This window comes from Oncorhynchus keta, chromosome 30 (assembly GCF_023373465.1).
Source record: "Oncorhynchus keta strain PuntledgeMale-10-30-2019 chromosome 30, Oket_V2, whole genome shotgun sequence".
Lineage (NCBI taxonomy): Eukaryota > Metazoa > Chordata > Actinopteri > Salmoniformes > Salmonidae > Oncorhynchus > Oncorhynchus keta.
The window spans coordinates 52,211,739-52,233,787 of record NC_068450.1 but is presented as its reverse complement, the minus strand read 5'-3'; the positions used below and the strand labels follow the sequence as shown (position 1 = coordinate 52,233,787).

Sequence of the window (22,049 nt, the reverse complement as noted above, 5' to 3'; positions counted from 1 at the left end):
TGTCGTGGTAGTATGACTGTCAATAATCGTTGTCAATTGAATGTTATAAAACGTTTGAAAATCATTTTTAAAAGAATGAATTATTGTGTGATTCCGTGTGTAAAAAGTTAAAATCGTACTAGGAAAACTCCCCATTTTGGGGGAATGTGGGTATTTTACTTTCAGACAAGTCCTTTTTTGAGTGACAGGTGTAGTTATGTGGCACTGCTACAAAAGCCTGGGACAAAAAGTTGAACATAAGGCATTTGTGTTCTGTAATTTGGCTACTTTTATTCGAGCATGGTCATTTCCAAGAGAAATTACAAATTAAAAATTCAATAATACTTTTACAAAGACATTTCAGGAAAGATTTTCTTCAGTCATGGTATCATACATTGTATCTTAACAGTCCCTCTTCATTTTTTTAGCAAAAAAAAAAAAGATGAAGAAAGTGGAATTTTTTTAGTTAAAAATACAGTGTTTTCACAATATTGTATAAAAGTTCCCAAATTTGGAATTTCCAGTAATTGGAAAATAAAGGAAATAAAACAAAATAATATAGTTGAAAATTCGCATTTCACAATTAATGTTTCAAAACACAATAAATGCTCTCTTTACGTAAAATTTGCCCCAATGATCAACGCCAAGTTCATTTTTACTAAAATATATCTATATATTGAAGAACTATAATACTGTACACTACAGTATGAAATAAATAAAATTAGGAAATATAAAATGGGCCACATAAATAAAATGTTATTCAACCTACAAACAAAATGAATGCAATTTTGTTGTTTAAAAAAATTGTTTGGTGTAATACTGACAAAAGTTAATGAAATAAACCTGAAAATTGCACAGACATATGTAAACTAAGGAACTGCTGCCTAGTGTACTAATACTGACATGGGTGCTTCAAAGATCAAGGTGAGCTATCTCTTAATACCGAAGCTGGTGAAGAGGTAACATGTGTCACCCTCCTTTCACACAATACAAGGATGGCACTTGCAGAAACACACAGATTAAAAGGTTTGCATATAAGGCTTTTTCTTATCAAAAACACCTTACAAAGGCTTTCTCCTTAATTGTTCACACGATCCTTCCATCTACTGTACTGTACTGTCAAACCATGTTCCCTTCATTTCAAGGTCTCTTTAAGACTTCATGATCTTAAAATCAAACAGGTAATATCTGTTAAGTTCCTTCACAGAGAAATTCTGAGGCCTAAAACTGTGTGGCTAGCTGGCCTGACGACAGGGCAAAACCTATAGACAACACATTAAGTGAAAGATAAGTAATACAACTGATGGACTGTAGTGTGGAGACTACTGCTTTTTTCAACACTGTATAAATATATACATAGGCAATACTTTTTTAATTATTTTTGTAGTGATTATAGAAGCGAAGTGCAATTTGTACAAGTCACTAGTTTGTGCTATAAAGACTATGGAACACAGAGTTTTTAGGATGTTAGCACCACACATATTTTTAGGCCTTAATACTGTACAATATTTTAAATGTATTAATTTATTAATTTTTCATTTTTGCATAATGCAGCCTCTTCTTACACAATCCCCCCCCCCCCCCACCCCAAAAATCAAACTTCAAATCAATGTCTCCTTGGGCAGACATATACAACCACCACCCTTTGAGTCCTTCAATACGAAGCTTCCTAGAAGCTTCAGGCACGTGCATGTACAGCTTCAACACAGCAGCGTCAAAAACCAAGCAGGTAACAATAATGAACAGAAAAGTAAGATGGGAAGCTTTTTAAATGCAGTAGTTTTATTACATGCCGTCCTCCATATTGTCCTCGTGATCCGATTTGGTTTCTGTTTTCCCGTCCAACGAACTATCGTCCATCGAGTGCTCGCCGTTCTCCTCCTCATCCCTCAACATGTCTGGATCTGTGTCCATGCTCTTGTTCTCGCTCTCCTCTTCCTCCTCCTCAAAGTCCTCTTCCCTACGTCCTATTTTCGCGTACGTTCCTTCAACTTCCTTCTGACGATCTCTCATGCCTCCGTTCATCCCTCCTTCCCTCAGAATGCCCTCGCGGTCCTCCAGGTCGGGGTAGCCCTGAGGAGTCATGCCCTGTAAGTAGGCCCGGCTCAATAGTAGCTCTGTGGGCTCTAGGTGGCCCTTCTCCCGGGCCTCTCTCTCGGCCGCCTCCCTCTCCTCGGCCTCCCTCTTGCAGTAAGAGTAACGGTGGTTCATGTGCTGGGAGTAGGAGCCCGAGTGAGAGAAGCGCTTCCCGCACTTGTCACACTGGTACGGTTTCTCGCCGGAGTGCAGTCGTGAATGTTCTATAAGGTGGTGCTTGTGTTTGAATGCCTTCTTGCAGATTTGACACTGATGTGGCCGTTTACCTGAGGAGACACAAAAGGGAGAGGAAAGCAGACATGAGTTTCCCCGCTCGCCACATTGTTACTACATTTAACACAATTAAAAGCATCAGGAGGAGAACAAACACAAACTTAAAGTACATTCCGATGATTCGAAATGGTATGAAGCAACTTGAACTATCATTACAATATCAATGCTAACTTTGTCATCATTTATTTGTTTATTCCAAATGAGAAGATAAACAGCTTAATATAAACCACAGGGTCTGTCATGTGTTTACACTATGAAATTCCCTCCTATCGCTAAAGCATGGAGGAACAGAATCACAAACACTTAACAAACAGAAAGCTGTGGCAAATAAATAAACAAACGGGAGATGAGAATTGAACAAGAGACTCCTATGGCTACCCTGATAATCTCAGTAGAATAATTCTAGTTTCTAGACGCCTCTGTCCCTCAATTATTGTTGGGACTCCACTCTACTCTGCTCCCCGTGTAAGATGGGATACCCTGAACGCAGAGGTGTGAGACGAGAAACTCGAGCCGCCCTACATTGATGGAGTGACATTTCATTACATCATGCTACCAAAATGATCTGGCTAAATAAAAACTCTCCCAGCAGCCAGCAATGGTGGCTGGTCATGGTGTATATCATGGGGTGGGGAGTGTGGGACAGTTGCACCCCCTTTTTGAATTTACTACACCTCAGCACATCCGGAAATATAACAGTCTATCTGACACAAATCAAAAGATAGAGTTTCTCCTTTGGCATTTCAATCTTCTCGTGACGCCACTTGTGCCACCAAGCACAGACACCAACACATCTGGCCAATTCCTAGCCACAAATAGCCCTGAGATGCCTTCGCCGCCTTCCGTAACTGCTATAGTTGCAACACACACCTCCTAATGCCACTACTAGATGAACCCGGGGTGAGACATGAAGCATGCGGTATCCTGCTACGTGTTTAAAGAATGATTCAACTTAGTGAAAGCGTTTCATTGTGAGAAGTATAAAATATATATATATATATATATATGTCATCAACACACAAATGTTCAACGGGTTTAAACCGACCTATCACTGATTAGAGTGAGAGTCAATAAAAGACCGGTTTGGTCAAGTGACACTTTCAGCAGTCTGTCTCTGTCTCTTTACTAGTTATATATGTGGGTACGCTTACTGTGTTTTGTAAATAATAGTAGGGTTAATAAAGTAGCATGTGATGGATATAATTTTGAAATGGCCAAGGGTGACATTTACCTCAGACAGTGCCCTCATGCATTATGCAAAGCAATGACACAACATTTAGTTAGGCTCTTTCTGCCACATTCTGATTTAAGTATGGCGCTTATAATATTCAGAGAAAGGTATTTCTGGCATAACCCTAATAATGTCATGTTTTGATCTACATATTTTAGTAAGTATATCTCCTCACCCCTGTCAATGAAGAAACAAGGTTAGGTCTCGATTTACATTTACAACTGAAAAAGAACAAAGCAGGAAAGAAGTGGGGAATGAACCAAATGAAACAATTGAAAGGGTTAAGTAACACAAAACATTAGAAATGAAAGCAACGGGGTAAAATAAGTGTTCCAGAACAGTATATACCTGTGTGTTCATATTTGTGTCTTAGGAGGGAACTGCTCTTCTGGAATGTTTTGTCGCACAAGTCACACGCGTACATACCACTTTCTGTCTTCTTAATCTTCTTCCGGGACAGACAGGAGTCTGAATCGGTCATGTCATCCAGTCCTGACATGTAATCGGCTGTTCCGTCTAGCAGCTCCCCCTAGAAAATGACACATTTATCAATCCACACATGTCAACTACATTTAGGTACAGGACCTCCTGATGTTTGCCTCAATGAAAGACTGAATGTAACTTAAGTTTTTTGACCTAATTACTCACACTCCAATAGAGAGTGCAGGTGTAAATATAAAAGGCAGACTACACTGTAATGGTTGACAATCTACCCTGAATGTTTTATTTTATTTGAATTATTTTACATTTTTTAAATCTGTCCTCCATATATTTGAATCAGTCTAATTTTATACATGAAAGAGTTTTCATTCCGTATGTATCTGTTCTTCATAAGGGAAGATTAACCCGATAGGCTTAAACTTAAATTAATGGGGGAAAGTATTATTACATTAGAAGGTCATAATAATAAGAGAAAGCCCTTTGCGGGCCATATTGTCATATTCTTCTCATTTCCAACTCATAATGATTAAATCAAGAGGTGTTCTAAATGACCAATATTGAGACGCACCACTGCTCTCATTAAGAAGTCTGGTCTGACAATGACTCCTTTGGCGGGGACACTTTCTTTCTTACACTGTTTTTAAAGAACAGAGCTACTATCATTCCGCAATCAATTTGAGCTAAATGCCCGTAGCTGTATTTTTTAAATCTAATTTAATAACTTAGAATAGGAAACATTATTAATACTTTTTTTATCAAAATGGTTCCCTCTATGTTAAACAGCCTTCAGCATTCAGTGGGAACGAACATGGAGCCTGTGCATTATTAATCTGCATGTAGAAACTCATTTTGGCTTTAGAGGGCAACTCTCTTTAAAATAAAATAAAAGACAGTGGCATAGAATTGGAGTTGGAGTCAGATCCTCGGTGCTGTGTGCAGCTCCAGGGCTTACCCTTTGCCTATTGCACACATCACATACACGTTGTCCCTCACACGATTCACACACAAAAAAATACCTAAGTATTTTTTTTTTTAAATAAACTAGGCTGAGACAGATTGATTTTAAAGGGTACGTAGTCTATGTTTTACTCTGGAATAGACTACACTGAACAGCTGGAGATGTGATGCTGCCTGCACTCTGCGGTAAGGACAATTCACGGTGGAGTCTGGCAACAACTGAATCCCCCACATCATAACCTCCTCTGAAACAGCAATTATGTGCTGATATCGCTAATGACGTCTGCTTGGAGAACTGAACAACTCCAGGAGCGTTTGACAGCTGGTTATCTACCTGACTGTGTTTTCTCCCTGGTTCAATGTGCTGCAGGTGAGCATTTGAGCTCATTAGAGTACCTTTTAATTAGTGGCACAATGAGCAGATCATTTTAGAGAATTTGAGAAGAGAGAGAGAGAGAGAGAGAGAGAGAGAGAGAGAGAGAGAGAGAGAGAGAGAGAGAGAGAGAGAGGATAAACCTGAGGCTTAGAAACTAAACCAAAAGCGGCTTATCTATTTACCTGGAAACCAGGCTTTCGCTGGTATTTTCTCCTCTGCTGCTGCTGCATCTCAGCAAAGGTAGCTGCTCCTGTTGCATAAGTGTAGGCCATGTGTGGTAGGAAGCCCATCTGATCCAGCCCTGGGTATGGCCTCAGCCCAGGCATGCTGGCCTGCATCGGAGACATGAAGGTGGCCGGTGGGAACGCGCTCTGTTGCGGAAGCGACGTGTACATAGGTTTGGCACCGAAGGGGTTCATCCCGAACAAGGGGCTGGTGCTTTTGTTGAGGTCTCCATTGTGGTGGTTCTGGCCTCTGGCTTCAAACTCCTTCTTGAGATAGGCCAGGTTAAGTGGCTCTTCGAAGTGTTCTCGTGGGGAGGGAACACTGGAGTGGTCATGGCGGTTAATACTGTTTAGTTTAGGTCTGCTCTTCACGGTCATGGCGTGTTTGGGCTCCTTCATGAGCTTTGGCAGTGACAGGTCCAGTGGTTGTTCAGACAGGTTCATGTTGAGGTTCAGGTCCTCAGACATCAGGCTGTTTGGAGTATATGAGCTACTCTGGGAGTTTTTGGAAGATGTGGAGGAAAGGTTCAAAGGAGAAGGTGTGCTGCTCCTTGACTGGTGGTCCAATTTGGAGTGGTCACCCATGTGTTTGGTGTGTCCACTGAACGGGTTAGCTTTCATGAGTCTGAGCTGGTTCTCACAGTTGTTGACGTTGTTATGGAGCTCTGCAATGGAGGGGGACGTGATATGGTGGTCACGGTTGCAGTCACGGTTATTAGACTTGATCAGGGACACTGGGGATCTCGCTGCCATTGAGTCTTTAGAGGGAGTGTGGTTGTGGTTGATTGCGGCTAGAACCATATCTGCATGGTTGTTCCGTTGTTGTTCTAATGGTGGAGTTCTTGGGGTGCCGTACTGGTAAACTTTCCTCTGCTCGAACCACTCTTTGACGAATTCCTGAGGTAGGCCGACTGCTATGGAGATCTTCAGTAGTTCCTCTGAATTGGGCTCCATGTTCATAGCGAAGTAGGCCTTGAGCACTGACATGTGGTCCTTGTACGGGTTGATGGGGCTTTTCTCAGACAGCATGGACGAGAGCAGGAGGGCATGCTTCTCTGTAAACATCCCCTGTTTTGTGGGCATAAGGTTCTCGCTAGTCTGGAGAACTGTCTTGATCTCCTCGTTCATTTTACACAGGTAACGTTCATGCTGATGCAAGGGAATTGGACCTGGGAAGGCTTCTTTGCAGTATTGACAAGCAAAGGGTGTAAACATAATGTTGTTCTCATGCATCTTATCCTCTGTACCTAAATCTAGCATGTGGTTGGATTTCTCGCGTTTGATAGTGCTAATTTGTCTCTTTGAGTCTGTGGTCAAGCTCTGGAGACAAGCTTTGGCTTCGTTCACTTTTTCTAATGTGTAGTCGATGATGCTTTTAGTGGCACCGTTATGGCTGATGACTGGCAGACCAATCTGGTGACCCCCCTGTGACGTCAGTCCCTGTTTCTGCTCCTCGATCTGGTTCCCGAGCTCCTTCATGTAAGCCTTGAGCCTGGAGATCTCCTCCGGTTTGCAGTCCATCTTCTGCCTGCACACAGTGTTGTCCACGATCTGGAGCACCTTCTGGACCTCGCTCAGGTTGTTGCTCAGGGATGGGTAGCCCAGGAGCTGTTGTTCGATCCCCATCCCCAGGTGCTGCATGGGGCTCTGGGCTGAGCAGTGGATCCCTAGCGGGCTGCTATTCCCCCATCCCTCCGTTCATGAAGGGCGCAGGTGCGCTAAAGCCATGGGAGGCCATCATGAGTTTGTAGTCGTTGAAGTCTAGGGGTTCTGTTTTGATGTTCAGGTGGTGGTTGTTCTGGTCCTGATGGTGGCCCAGGAGCTTGCCGTTTCCATTTCCGTTCTCTAGCTTGTGTCTCAGCTGGGTGATGGCGGTGTTAGTGGGGGAGGACGAGGCTGATGTAGGGGAAGAGCCTGTCTTCATGTTGTTGCGCATCCTCCCGTTGACTGCTATAAGGCCGATGCACTTCTTGCTGCTGATGTGAGAGCTGTAGGAGCCTGAGTGGGAGAAGCGCTTCTTGCAGTTTGGGCATTCGTATGGCTTCTCACCTGAAAAGAGACAACAATGTATACTTAAAAAATCTGCCATGAGCGTTTTTAGAATGGCATAAGGAACACACATATTCTCAATGATTAAATGTAAGTGGGCTAAGGGAAAATGTATCAACAATGAACACCTTTAATTATGCCAAACTGAAGTGTAAACACTGAACAGCTCAATTGTGAGATTGGCAGATAGAAGGAAACAAAGTAGCTCGAGTCATCCATTGGAACAGTGGGAGAGAGAAAAGAAAAATGCAATCGATTTTTGTACAACCTGTGAAGTTCACCACAGCCTTAAATCACGGTTCTGCATATTCAAAGCGGAGTGCACAGGCCCCCTTGCTACCCACCACTGTGAATCCGCAGGTGTTCCTTCAGATGGTGCTTGTATTTGAAGGCCTTGCCACATTCTGTGCATTTGAACTTGCGGTTGCCAGCCCCCTGGTTCAGCAGTTGGTGCTATAGAGAAAGAAGCAGGTATTTACATAAGTTCCACTAACAACATTACAGGGGGAAAATAGTTCACTAAACAATCGCAATCAGCCCTCGGTGCAATCGACCGACAAGCCAAATGTCTTACATTGCTACACAGCCCATCTTGCCTCTTTCTACTTCCAACTCCAACGAGAGAGTACAAGAGTGGTGCTGATAACAGAGGGAATCACATACCTTTTCATTTCCTGGCTCTCGAGCCAAGGAAGCATGCCTTTAGAATTTGGCAGCCAATAAAATAAAATAAATGAAAAGGGCTCTTTTTTTATATATATATAGTTTCCCCCTCATTAGAAACAAGCAATCTGATCTGCTTTTATTAATTTGGGGTAATCACTCGAAAGATATTCTGACTATTTCACAAGAAGTCCTTCCCTGTATTTCACATACCTGCAAACAACAGTCATTTTACATGAAGAAACAGCACATTTCCATAAATATTTTAAATGTCTTAATTGGAACAGATTTCCCCTAATCATTTGAATCCTCAAACGTCTCTTTAATAATCTCAGACTATAGGATGGGCCCAGGCCTTGATTCTCTGTTCAAAGGTAAACATCAGTTGCGGCCCCTCAAATTTGCAATTCAAAGAGGGGGAGGCCTCTGCCTGTTTCAAAATCCAAATGTAATAGTAATAACAATTGCAATAACAGCAGACGTGTAAACGGGAGGCACACCAGACGTGCACAATTCATTCTGAGTCGGAGGTGAACACGTTCAATGCTTAGGCAACACGAAAGATCTCTCAGCAGCACTTGCTACCAAGGCAGGCATAGCAGGAAGAAGCAGCCAGCATCCTGATCCAGCCTGACAACTGCTGGGGTGTGCTGACTCTATACCCACATTCCTGGGGAGACAGATGGCGTAAGGGAGGACACAGAGAGGATTGTTCAAACGGCAGCAACCTTCAAAGATCGAGCAGGAGTGGGTCTGTCTGTCGGTGGGGCCGCCAAGCGCCAGTCAGGGACCCCACCGCTCGTACGTTGCTGAGTTGCATAAACAAACAGCAACAGCTGCTTTGGCTCCCCCTGCTTCCCTCTGAGGACCGCAGTAAACTTTAGTTGTGCCAATAAGATACAATCATTCTCTAATCCTAATTGTCAATGGCACCAACACCAGCAAATGTGTTTTTGGCGGAGGGGGACATGCTATCCTACATGACTCAGGGAAGGTTAGGGATGGGATGTTGGATGTTGTGGGCGGGGCGCATGGGCTGGGTATTCAAATATTATTGGCGTGTATTAATGACATATTTTCTCTTGATTGGTTAATTGGATAAGGAGTGTTACAGGTTATTTTAAATTTGTTTGTGGTGTTTATGGCGAGGGCATCTTTTCCTAGGTAGAGACAGTTCTCATGGAACATGGGATTAGGGCTTGCCTGTAAGTGATGACACGACTATTCACTAACTGCACAACACATTTTATCTTTCTTTTTTTTTCTTTTTTACCCCAAGAGGACTTCAATTGTCACTACTGCTTTGTTCAGATTCACTTCTTTTTTAAAACACGGATGGCAAGCAAATGTAACATCTATGAATAGAAGGTTTATTTCTTCCACGCAGGGAGTTGGATGTGATGCATGCAAATTGTCAACAAATTCCCAGGTTCCAAAAGAAAATACATTGCGAGTGAGTGAGACTCAATAATAAGTGTACATGTTGATTCTGACATAAACTCAGCCAAAAAAGAAACGTCCTCTCACTGTCAACTGCGTTTATTTTCTTCAATCTTAACATGTGTAAATATTTGTATGAACATAACAAGATTCAACAACTGAGACATAGTGAACAAGTTCCACAGACATGGGGCGAACAGAAATGGAATACTGTGTCCCTGAACAAAGGGTGGTTCAAAATTAAAAGTAACAGTCAGTATCTGGTGTGGCCACCAGCTGCATTAAGTACAGCAGTGCGTCCCCTCCTCATGGACAGCACCAGATTTGCCAGTTACCCCACTATTCCACCAAGGCACCTGCAAGTTCCCGGACATTTCTGGGGGGAATGGCCCTAGCCCTCACCCTCCGATCCAACAGGTCCCAGGCGTGCTCAATGAGATTGAGATCTGGGCTCTTTGTTGGCATTGGCAACACTGACATTCCTGTCTTGCAGGAAATCACACACAGAACGAGCAGTATTGCTGGTGGCATTGTCATGCTGGAGGGTCATGTCAGGATGAGCCTGCAGGAAGGGGACCACATGAGGGAAGAGGATGTCTTCCCTGTAACGCACAGCGCTGAGATCGCCTGCAGTGACAAAAAGCTCAGTCCGATGATGCTGTGATACACCGCCTCAGACCATGACGGACCCTCCACCTCCAAATCGATCCCGCTCCAAAGTACAGGTCTCGGTATAACGCTCATTCCTTCGACGATAAACACAACCATCACCCCTGGTGAGACAAAACCGCGACTCATCAGTTTTTTGGCAGTCCTGTATGGTGGGTTTGTGCCCATAGGCAATGTTAATGCCGGTGATGTCTGGTAAAGACCTACCTTACAACATGCCTACAAGCCCTCAGTCCAGCCTCTCTCAGCCTATTGCGGACAGTCTGAGCACTGATGGAGGGATTGTGCGTTCCTGGTGTAACTCGATCAGTTGTTGTTGCCATCCTGTACCTGTCCCGCAGGTGTGATGCTCGGATGTACCGATCCTGTGCAGGTGTTGTTACACGTGGTCTGTCACTGCAAGGACGATCAGCTGTCCGTCCTGTCTCCCTGTAGTGCTGTCTTAGTTGTCTCACACTACGCACATCACAAGTTATTGCCCTGGCCACATCTGCAGTCCTCATGCCTCCTTGCAGCATGCCTAAGGCATGTTCACGCAGATGAGCAGGGACCCTGGGCATCTTTCCTTTGCTGTTTTTCAGAGTCCGTAGAAAGGCCTCTTTAGTGTCCTAAGTTTTCATAACTGTGACCTTAATTGCCTACCGTCTGTAAGCTGTTAGAGTCTTAACGACACAGGTGCATGTTCATTAATTGTTTATGGTTCATTGAACAAGCATGGGAAACAGTGTTTAAACCCTTTACAATGAAGATCTGTGAAGTTATTTGGATTTTTACGATTTATCTTTGAAAGACAGGGTCCTGAAAAAGAGACATTTCTTTTTTTTTGCTGAGTTTAGTACTGCATGAAGGAAATGCTTTATTTTAAAGAACATAAAATCTACTAGTTGAAGTGAAATTAAGGAGCAGATAAAATGTCTAAATTGGAAATTAACATAATCATTTGATCGTGAACATAAGACCGCAAAATCATATCAGACGGGGCCATCAAAAAACCATTTAGGGCCTCAATTAAAGTTATTACCATTAAAAGATCTGCATCTCCAAAATGCCATGAAAAATTCATAATGATTGCCAATCAAAATGATATATTTTCCTCCAAGGGATCGTAGCACATTAGAAACGAAGTAAGTGAGGGGAACGGGAAGGGGAGAGGAATAATAAAGGGATTTAAAATGGCAACAACAACAACAACAACAACAAACGAAGGCACATGATCCTCACCTGATCTCTGTCGGGCTTGTGCGTGGCCATATGTCGCTCAAGCTGAGTGCGGTAGGCAAACGTGTAGTTACACAGGGGGCAGGCGAAGTTCTCCTCGTTCTTCTCGTGGCGGTACTTGATGTGCTCCTTGAGCGATGTCAAGCGCTTGTAGCCCCGGTCGCAGTAGGGGCAGGTCAACAGTTGGGCGAAAGCATCTGGAGTTCCAGGTGGCAGGTCTGGGTAAGGGAGATGGGGGTTGGGGAAAGGGGGGAGCAGTCCAAAAGGTCAGCAAATCAATGGCAGCTAATGGGCGTACTGCCCGGAATGGTATGGGAGGTATCACTGCAATCTGCTCTACAGAGTGCCGTCGTCTCAGGCTGGCATCCATGCCCTGACACACATGCATACATACACACACACACGCACAGACTCCCCCTTTTTCTTATATCACATACTAAGACACACGTGAAAATTCACACATACTAAGTGGAATTAGCTTTTAATTGACCTATACACGTTAGAATGTGTTGCTTAACATACTTTTAGCTTAAGTAATTGTGTTTCTTTGACTTTTGATTTAAGACAAATATGAAACATGATATCTAATCTTACACTGTTATCTTACAAATGTCAGTCTGAAATAAAGCACCTTGACCTGGTTTTTAAGAACACTACCTCACCCACCCTCCCCCCTCGTCCTTCCCTGCTCCCCTTAACCATAGTCCCCTCGCCTAATTGCTTTTAAGTGGCTTATTTAATACCATTTTTCCCACACTTTCATCATTTCTGAAGTACGTATCATAAATCCATTCTAATTCAATCCCTGTTCCCCCGGGGTCTGAGAGGTGTACTATCTTATTTCAGACCTCTGGCAGCTGCTGCTGCTTAAAGACCCGAGGACCGAAGGTAAACACAGAGGCATCCAGAGATGAATCTGTGAGACCAACAGCTGCCCATGTCACTGTGCCACAGAGACCAAGAAGAGTCCAGCCACACCACTGCTGCTCTGTTCTCTTCGGGTGACGTACGTAGCAAGAGTCTCAAAGGAGGAGAGCTGATCCAGGATCAGCTCCCCCATGTCTATGTAATCTTATTCATTGTGGTCTAAAAGGCAACACTGATCCTAGATCAGCACTCCTACTCTAAAACATTTCAAACATATGGCCCCAGCTCACCCCTGTCCATGTAGTCTTATTCTTTGTGATCTAAAAGGCCAAAAATGAACCTAAATCAGCACTCCTACTCTGAGATGCTTCATACATACAGCCCCTGTCCCCGGTTCTGTTCTTGCCCTCCCTGGCTGGTCTCTGGACTCTTACCATTTTCCTCCTGGCCGTTTGTTTCAGGCGCTTCGGGCGTGCCCAGACGGGACAGCTCCTCTCCCTCGGGTGCTTCTGGGTAAATGATGGCAGTGTCGCCCCGCTGCAGGTACTCAGCGATGCTGACCACGTGGCTGTGGCTCTCGCTCAGGCTCTCCTCCTGGAGCTTACTACGCTTAGCGAAGAACTCCTCAAACTCTGAAGTGCAATCAACAACATTCTTAACTGAAAAGAAGAAGAGAAAGAGAGAAGGAGGAGGGAGGGAGAGCGAGAGAAAGAGAGAAAGAGAGAGAGAGAGAGAGAGAGAGAGAGAGAGAGAGAGAGAGAGAGAGAGAGAGAGAGAGAGAGAGAGAGAGAGAGAGAGAGAGAGAGAGAGAGAGAGAGATGGGTTTTGAGAAATTGGATTCTTCACTCCCCAAGAGAAATGTGTGTTACAGCAATACTGAGAATGTGTCGGGTCTAAATGGGATGAAGAAACTCCACAACAGACATTAAGGTAGTAGTTGTGGGAGAATACATCTGAATTACTGTGTTATCTTGTCACGCAACAGCCACTAAAACAAGAAATATGAGTTAATCTTAGAAAAGCACCACCTTAAATCGTGGGAAAGTATTTCAGATAAACATATTGTATTTCCTTGAATCAGATTACCAGTTACACAATAAATGTGGGGAACACAATTCAAACTGGTCAAATGTCTTCTAATTTTCCTTCATACGTGAAATGAAAAGAATTTGTATTTTACAATTTTGGATCTTTGAGATTATATCTATGTAATTAAGCCTCTGGGTTTTTAAGCCTCTCGAAAACAACATTTTATTTACACATTGTGTAGCAACAGCACAATCAAATTCCCTGTGTATTGACAAGGGGTCAATAAAATGTCTCTGGTTAGTGGATCGGCTGTGGAACAGATTACTGAGGACAAACAACAACGTTGCACAAAAAAAAGAAGCTTTAAACCATAGTCCTTAAAACACTTTCTGAAGCTGTCTTTCTGAAATTGCTGAAGTCACACATTGTGCGTTTTCTCATATCCTCCAGTCCCTTCTCTTTAGGGAATCCAGAAAGCTGCAGAGTAGAGATAGCTGTGGCTCCAAAAGCAAACAAAGCTCATCAAAACCCGGCAACCTTCATTAGTCAACAGCAGATGATAGACACTCAAAGGTTCACGTTAATTCAAACTATACTATACGGCATTCTGACAACCTGGGGCAAGTCTATTTCCCCCACCTATCATATCACTGTTATAAAACTCGTCACATATAACATTGTCGTGCTAAATGTTACAGGAAGTCACGCAAACGGTTTGATTTGACTGGATTTAGATTTAGTTACTTATTTAATTAGACATGTCCAAGCCAAGGTACATTTTTATATTGTGATTTGTTTGGCAGTGATTATTTTATGGGTCCAATTTGTGAAAGGTCAAGGTAGTGTATTTGGTTGTCAAAAGTGGCATGAAAATGTCACTGGTGCCAAAGGAGCTTGTCTGAAATCGTATGAAGCAACTGTTAACTAGGCAGCTCAATTTCCTGCATTCTCATTAGGACTTTGTGTGAACCGTTTGAGAATCATCTAATGCATTTTAGAGATACAAAACTGTGAGGGTGCTTGAGATCTCTATATTGGATTCACAACTCACCGTTAAACAAATATGTGTCTTAAGGTTATAAAAATACATCAAAAAGATCAAATTTAGACTAATTTGATTTTGCAAATGAAATGTAATTTGGAAAGTCACTGTGTTGCCAACAAGCTACGAGCTCAACCTCGTGATGCCTCCCTTGAAATTACTTTCTCCTCTGTAAATAGAGGAAATCACCTGGATAAAAGAGTTCTTAGGTGGCAAGACGTGATTGCAATTTTCATTTCTTCAATGAAATCACATGTAATCCCATGGTGGGTTCTTTCTACCAATGCAGTGCCACTACATTGTTTCCACGGCCTTAACGGAAACATTTGCGATGTCTAAATTTCCACAAAAAAAGTCACCACACAATGCACAGGCTCACACACACACACACACACACAAAATCAACAAACTATATATATAAAAAAAAGAAGAATAGTAGATTCCTAAGGAAGTATTCCCCTTATGCGGTGAGTGTTTACCCAAACGGTGCCGAGGCCAGTTGTCAGCAGCGGTCAGGATGATATCATGGAGGGAAAACTTCATGCCCAAGAGGCTTGTGGGTGGAAATCAGCTTTGTTTACGTAATTAAAAATGGCAGGTAGGATTAGGCTCCACAGTTTTGTGTAGAAAGGACCATGCAGGGACACTAGTGCTCTACACGGACACACAGATACACAGCGACCCACACAGGGATTGGAAGGGTGGTTGGTCTCGGCCTCGTCTTTCAACACAATACAGATGTAGGATCTTCATTTGAGACAGTTTGCTACAGCAGAAAAATAATCCTGCAGTAGCGGGAAATGTGAATTATTATGTCGATTACAATTCATTCTGGTCCAGGACTATGCTTGCATTGCAGGAAAGTTCTTCTACAACAGGGTTATCAAATTAAGATCCTACATCTGTACATCAAATCTCCTCACAATGGATTAAATCAACTCACCCGTACCGTTTCCAACTGTCTGAAGAGGGGCGTCAGGCCCCAAAGTGTCATAATCATCTTTCATTTCATCTGTGGAGAAAAGAGGGGAGGGAGGAGGGGAGGGAGTAGGGAAGAGAAGGAAAAGAGAAGTTCAGTTCAATGCAGTAGTGTACCAAGCAAACCCAAGCCTCACAATGAAGCCTTCAGAGGAAGGTACGGAGATATAAAGGGCTTGCTGTGTTGCACTGTGCCGAGGCTTTGTGTGGCATTCTTAATCATCAGGACCAGACAGAGCCTTATTTACCTTAAAAACAACAACAAGCAGTGGGAAAGAAAGCTGCTCTGCCATTCCGGGGGTAGTGAGAGTTGCCAGAAAGAAAGATTAATTCAAGAAGCCAGCCCCATCCACCTGAACAGTCAGAGAGGAGTAACCTGGCACAAAAGGCCTTGCAGTTGTTATTCCCTCACTGTGACACTACTAACAATCTACAAGCGGCAGAAAAAAGGACCAACTATACAGGGGGTTTTCGCATAAAATCCTGGACTGTGGGCTTAGAATCTATTGCCAATCAACGTAATGCATAGTCGTAGGAACGCCAAGGGCAGACTTGCATTTTGTCCTGGCACAGGTAAGACAGCCATAAATAAAGGACCCCGGATTGACAGACAGGCTCATAAACAAGGGAGAGAACAACTTTTGACATTAGTGGGTAAATTCTCTTGCCGTGTGGGCAGCGGCGAACAAGAGGACTTTTGTTGGTGTTCATTGTCCACAGACAATTAACTTAAAGGAGTCCTCTGTGACTCCTTCCTTCCGTCCTGTCTTTGAAAATTAAATCAAGGTACTTCCGAGAAGATAGTGGCTGGTAATAAAAATGGCTCTTGTCTCGCTCTCTGTTTCTCCCTGTTCTAGCCATGTGATTTCTATGGTCTCAAGGATACTGTGTTGCCATGGAGGGGTAAACAAACAAATCAGTGGATTAAGGGAATAGAGGAACTCTCTCCTTTACTGTCTCTTGCACCGTGGACTTAACAGAAAACATTTTTGGGGGGGAAATGAGTTTGAAAAGTCGCTGACAAGTTGTGTAAAATCTTCAGAATATAACGTTGCCTGAATACTTGTCATTGAATTAGCATTCACGAATCACATGCAGGAACAACAAATATAATATATATATCGTATATTTTGGTGCAGGGTGAAAAATCTGGTGTTTTAATAGTTGGTTCATTTCAATAATTAGGAGAGGGGGTTTTTTGGTTTCTTTCGCTTGAAGTGAGACTGTTTCCGTCTGCACCAAACAGATAATTATTATTTTTTTAAAAAAACAGCCAATAGCTTCAGAGAATAAAAAATGGACTCTTTTGAACGAAAAGTACTCAACTTTCCCTTGACATGAAGCTTGACTGTGTGGTGGAGAAACATGCCAGACATTTTTCATTTGCATTTGAGGGGGTTTGGAGTGCCGTTGTCTTCTCAGTAATGACATCAAACCAGGCTGCACTCTAAGGAAATGGCCCTTTAGCAATATTGTTGAAGATACACTGGAGTATTGTGAGCAATCAAAAGAAAATCCTCCCCCACAGCCACAAATATAATTCTGGTGTTTAAGAGACCAGCATATATGGATAGTGACTTTTTTTTTTGTCATTTCTAATTTACTGAATGTTAATCAAGCTCTCTTTTCCTCTTTCCCTCACGTTTCTTTTTCCTGGAAAGTGGGAGAGTTCGCATGGATGCAGCCATTATGGTTTTCGCAGCCTTTAGTAATCCAATTTCACTGCATATTTTTGATATGACTCAAGGAGCACAAGTGGGGATTTGCTTTTTGTCCCTTTTCGTTCCCTCTTTACCTTGAACAGTCCCTATTATCTGCGTGTGGCCAAGGAATGAGAGTGAGGGAATTTCCAGCAGGAGGTAGGCTAAGACCACGTACCCCTACCTCACTTCTATGGCCCTTTGCACATATCCTTTTTGGGCCATTTCTATTGCTTCTGACAGCTACACATCCATTGGAGAGAGAGAGAGAGAGACCCGTTTTTATAGTTGAAAGTGTCATGTGAGTCAAAAAGCCAGTCTGATTTCTCGCTGTCTCTCTCGGCCTGATAAATCATGTAAGGAGAGGGGGAGTGTGAGAGAAGGCCTGCGCTGAACTGAAGGATGTTTAAGTTTCTGACTGCGACCGAGGAGGGGCCCAGAATACCTTTCCCCTGCCATACGTCCACCTATTTACTTAACGCCATTGATGCTGTTTGTTTTGAATACGTTCCGATTTTTATGGCCAGTTTACCAGTGGAACAGGGCGCAATAAAACAACAAAGGTCCTCCTCCTTCTTTCTGTTAGTTCTCTGAGCGGCCTTGAACAGAGCCGGGCCGGGAGAAGAAAGAGACACGGGCAGAAAGGGGAGAATGCAGGTGATTTGTTTTAGAATGATAGTGATGTCATGTATTCCAGCCCACTGCATCCAGCGGCCCCATTGTGGGATGAAAGAATGTCAAGGACCATTCTAGAACACAAAACTCTGATTGTGCTGGCACCGGAAAGGCACAGCTAAGAAACTTTTTGCAGTGCTCTTCGATTCAAAACCTGTATCCTTTGGACAGGGTACTAAAGCTGACGTAGACAAGGCAGGGGAGAAAAGCACAGCTAATCTCAGGGGAAAGCAACAGTATGTGCTGAGGTATCATTGTAGACAGTAAGGCACCCGTGAAAGGGGGGGCAGACAAAACATTCTGCCCACAAGCTTGGGAAAGAGAAGACTCCCATCATCTACACTAATTAACTACACTAGGTCTCAGAAATATGGCCGACTACGTTTCATCACTTGAGAAGCAGATTATCTGGGAATTGCAACATATTTGAATTACAGACATTAAGGCACCACAGACTTTTATCAAATAAACAATTACTGTACGCTTTGACTACTTGTTTATTTTATTTTTTATCTTGATTGATTTGATCATTTCTATTTTTAAAGAATCCAACCCCATATGGACTGTTATGAGTGGGGGCAGAAATATAAACATCTGTAAAACATAGCAAAATAACGCACTGACTGTCTAAGACAACTATGGTTTACAGTTTCTATGTCGATAATCAGTAACCACAAAGTGAACTTCCTCCTTTTCAATCGATTTTTTGGTTTTAAATTGAGCGTAATAACATTGTAGATGGTGAAATATTTCCCCCTTTTCGGCACTCTACAGAACCCAGTTCATTAGGAGAAATGAATAGCTAACACCGGCTCATTTAAACGGGATGTCTTACATGAGTTCTCGCTACACTCTGTTTCTGTCACACCGCTGCAAGAATCATTGACTCTTATTATACATGTAAATGGCTATCATAAAAATAAAATTTTCATTTAAGATTGTTAATGACTTTTGCAGCAGTCTGGCTTCCTTTAATGATGATCCCCTAGCCCTAATTAAAAGTATTTATCTTTCAAGCATCCATGACTCGGCTCTCTGCTATCAGTGATGCTCCAAAGAAACTAAGGAGTAAGGCGCCTCCAAAGTTGTATGTATCACCTGCCCGAAATGATCTAAACTAGATTATTAGCAAATTGAGCTACAGTGGGGCAAAAAAGTATTTAGTCAGCCACCAATTGTGCAAGGTCTCCCACTTAAAAAGATGAGAGAGGCCTGTAATTTTCATCATAGGTACACTTCAACTATAACAGACAAAATGAGAAAAAAAATCCAGGAAATCACATTGTAGGATTTTTAATGAATTTATTTGCAAATGATAAAATAAGTTATAACAAAAAGTTTATCTCAATTTTGTTATATACCTTTTGTTGGCAATGACAGAGGTCAAACGTTTTCTGTAAGTCTTCACAAGGTTTTCACATACTGTTGCTGGTATTTTGGCCCATTCCTCCATGCAGATCTCCTCTAGAGCAGTGATATTTTGGGGCTGTTGCTGGGCAACACAGACTTTCAACTCCCTCCAAAGATTTTCTATGGGGTTGAGATCTGGAGACTGGCTAGGCCACTCCAGGACCTTGAAATGCTTCTTACGAAGCCACTCCTTCGTTGCCCGGGCAGTGTGTTTGGGATCATTGTCATACTGAAAGACCCAGCCACGTTTCATCTTCAATGCCCTTGCTGATGGTAGGCTTTGTGACTTTGCTCCCAGCTCTCTGCAGGTCCCCCCGTGTGGTTCTGAGATTTTTGCTCACCGTTCTTGTGATCATTTTGACCCCACGGGGTGAGATCTTGCGTGGAGCCCCAGATCGAGGGAGATTATCAGTGGTCTTGTATGTCTTCCATTTCCTAATAATTGCTCCCACAGTTGATTTCTTCAAACCAAGCTGCTTACCTATTGCAGATTCAGTCTTCCCAGCCTGGTGCAGGTCTACAATTTTGTTTCTGGTGTCCTTTGACAGCTCTTTGGTCTTGGCCATAGTGGAATTTGGAGTGTGACTGTTTGAGGTTGTGGACAGGTGTCTTTTATACTGATAACAAGTTCAAACAGGTACCATTAATACAGGTAACGAGTGGAGGACAGAGGAGCCTCTTAAAGAAGAAGTTACAGGTCTGTGAGAGACAGAAATATTGCTTGTTTGTAGGTGACCAAATACTTATTTTCCACCATAATTTGAAAATAAATTCATTAAAAATCCTACAATGTGATTTTCTGGATTTTTTTCTTCTCATTTTGTCTGTCATAGTTGAAGTGTACCTATGATGAAAATGACAGGCCTCTCTCATATTTGTAAGTGGGAGAACTTGCACAATTGGTGGCTGACTAAATACTTTTTTGCCCCACTGCATATCAATCATATACTGAAGCTCTGATCATATTGCGATTATAGAGACAATCAAAAGAGGTCATTCTGAGAAAATGTCAAAATGTACGCTCTTAGTTTCACGATTGAAACTATCTGTCAATATCATCTCATGTCATTCTGGTTGACTTTAGCGAGGGTAAAAATACGTGTTGTGATTTAGCGCCGGGACAAGCCGAGTGAGTTTCAGTCACGTGGGGGTGTAGGAATCTTCACCGTACCTCTGCCATCTTCAGTGGCACTATCATACGTCTCCTACTTATCGTCGTCAAGTTACAGTAACGTCTCCTGACTCTCTGCTTGCCCCCTGTCAACTCCCTGCATGTCAAAACGGGGTTTGATCTCCTCCACTTCCTTATGACTGCCGTGCACGGTCAACCTCTGCCCCTGTTACTGTAGAGGTGGGGGTGGTGGAGGGGGGGGGGTTGGCTAGCCTATCATCTCATGGAAACCCAAATAAATCCGGAAAACATGTCGCCCGTGTGTGACGCTCACCAGTGCCGTCGACTGAGGCGTGCAGCATGTCGTTGTCGTGCCAGACATGGTCTACTCCGCTGTCCCTCATGTCATCGTCCTCATCCTCCTTCGTCGTCAGGGCCTGGCCCACCCTCGGGGATCCAGCATCGTGGTTATTCAGGCTGGCAGGGCTGCACACCCCGTTGAGTAGGCCGTCCTCCTCTGATACCAGCAGCTTGTCCTCATCCTCTGTCTCGGAACCAGTGTCCATCACATTCTCATAATTCAACGCTGCAATGGGGGAGAACACAAAACAAAACGAGACGGGTCACTGGAGGAATTCAGATTTGGTGCTCAGTGTACTGACCTTGAAATGGAAAAAAAGTTCATTGAGGATCATGTCTTTAGATGAAGTCATGGTTGCACTGCACTGTTAGGAGCTAGTAACACAATCATTTCGCTGCACCTGTTATAACATCTGCTAAACTGCTTGAGTGACCAATAAACTATGATTTTATTTGATTACAGGTTAAACCCATTCCTGTTTGGGGACATGGGCCCTTTCTTGTGGGGGTACATCCCAATTACAACAACACCCACAGCGACAGACTGGAATCTGTAACTTTACCCATCATGGTGTCGTGGAGTCAGCTGCTACGTAGACACGCCAAAATAGCCACAAAGGTGACTGCCTGAGATGCCAACCTAGCTACACCTTTCAGTTGGGCTCACAGATCTAAAGCATACACGACGTGGCTGAGATACTCCGCACTTCTGATATTTACAAATGTCAAATAGCCATACCCCCTTGGATTGAAACGTCTTAACCCCAAGTCATTTCATCACATTCACCACTCCTAAATAAGTGACGCACCGACTGTACTGCATTTTCCCCACAGAACTTGACAGATATCAACCGTCAAGTCAAATCCTTACAAATGATGAATGAAATAATACATACAAGTAAAAAAAAACACACAAAAAAAAACGAACTTAATCAAAAGAGGACCTGCACCCCACTCCTTTCCCTCCGTTCCCTCTCCTCTTGTCTTTTTCAGGGAGTGTTTTCAATGAGTCATGGTTGCGGAGAGAAATACTGCGCCGTCGAGCCCCACATTAAAATAACTCACACAAGTAGCGGCCCGCTTGATTCCACAACACTTGGTCCCAGACACATGGCAGCTTCTCTTAAAATAGGCAGCCTGTAAATAAGGGCTGTGAACTCAATTGAAGGTGGCTGTTTGTGAATTAGTCTGCCCTCACAAGGCTGGTTCTCTAGCCTCTCCAGTCTACACACGAAGGCCCATAAATTGTCTGTCCTACAA

The 22,049-nt window shown here is 43.1% G+C and overlaps 1 protein-coding gene across 1 annotated transcript in view; it reads right to left on the bottom strand.

Moving 5' to 3' along the window:
* Positions 1-244: 244 nt before the first annotated feature.
* Positions 245-22,049, bottom strand: part of LOC118363695 (zinc finger E-box-binding homeobox 2-like) — an 80,039-nt gene continuing 58,234 nt past the window's right edge. The window contains 9 exon segments of the mRNA XM_052488521.1: positions 245-2,342; positions 3,929-4,109; positions 5,537-7,258; positions 7,260-7,627; positions 7,972-8,080; positions 11,621-11,835; positions 12,919-13,143; positions 15,499-15,567; positions 20,764-21,015. Coding sequence (XP_052344481.1) covers positions 1,765-2,342; positions 3,929-4,109; positions 5,537-7,258; positions 7,260-7,627; positions 7,972-8,080; positions 11,621-11,835; positions 12,919-13,143; positions 15,499-15,567; positions 20,764-21,015 — 3,719 coding nt within the window. The 3' untranslated portion in view covers positions 245-1,764.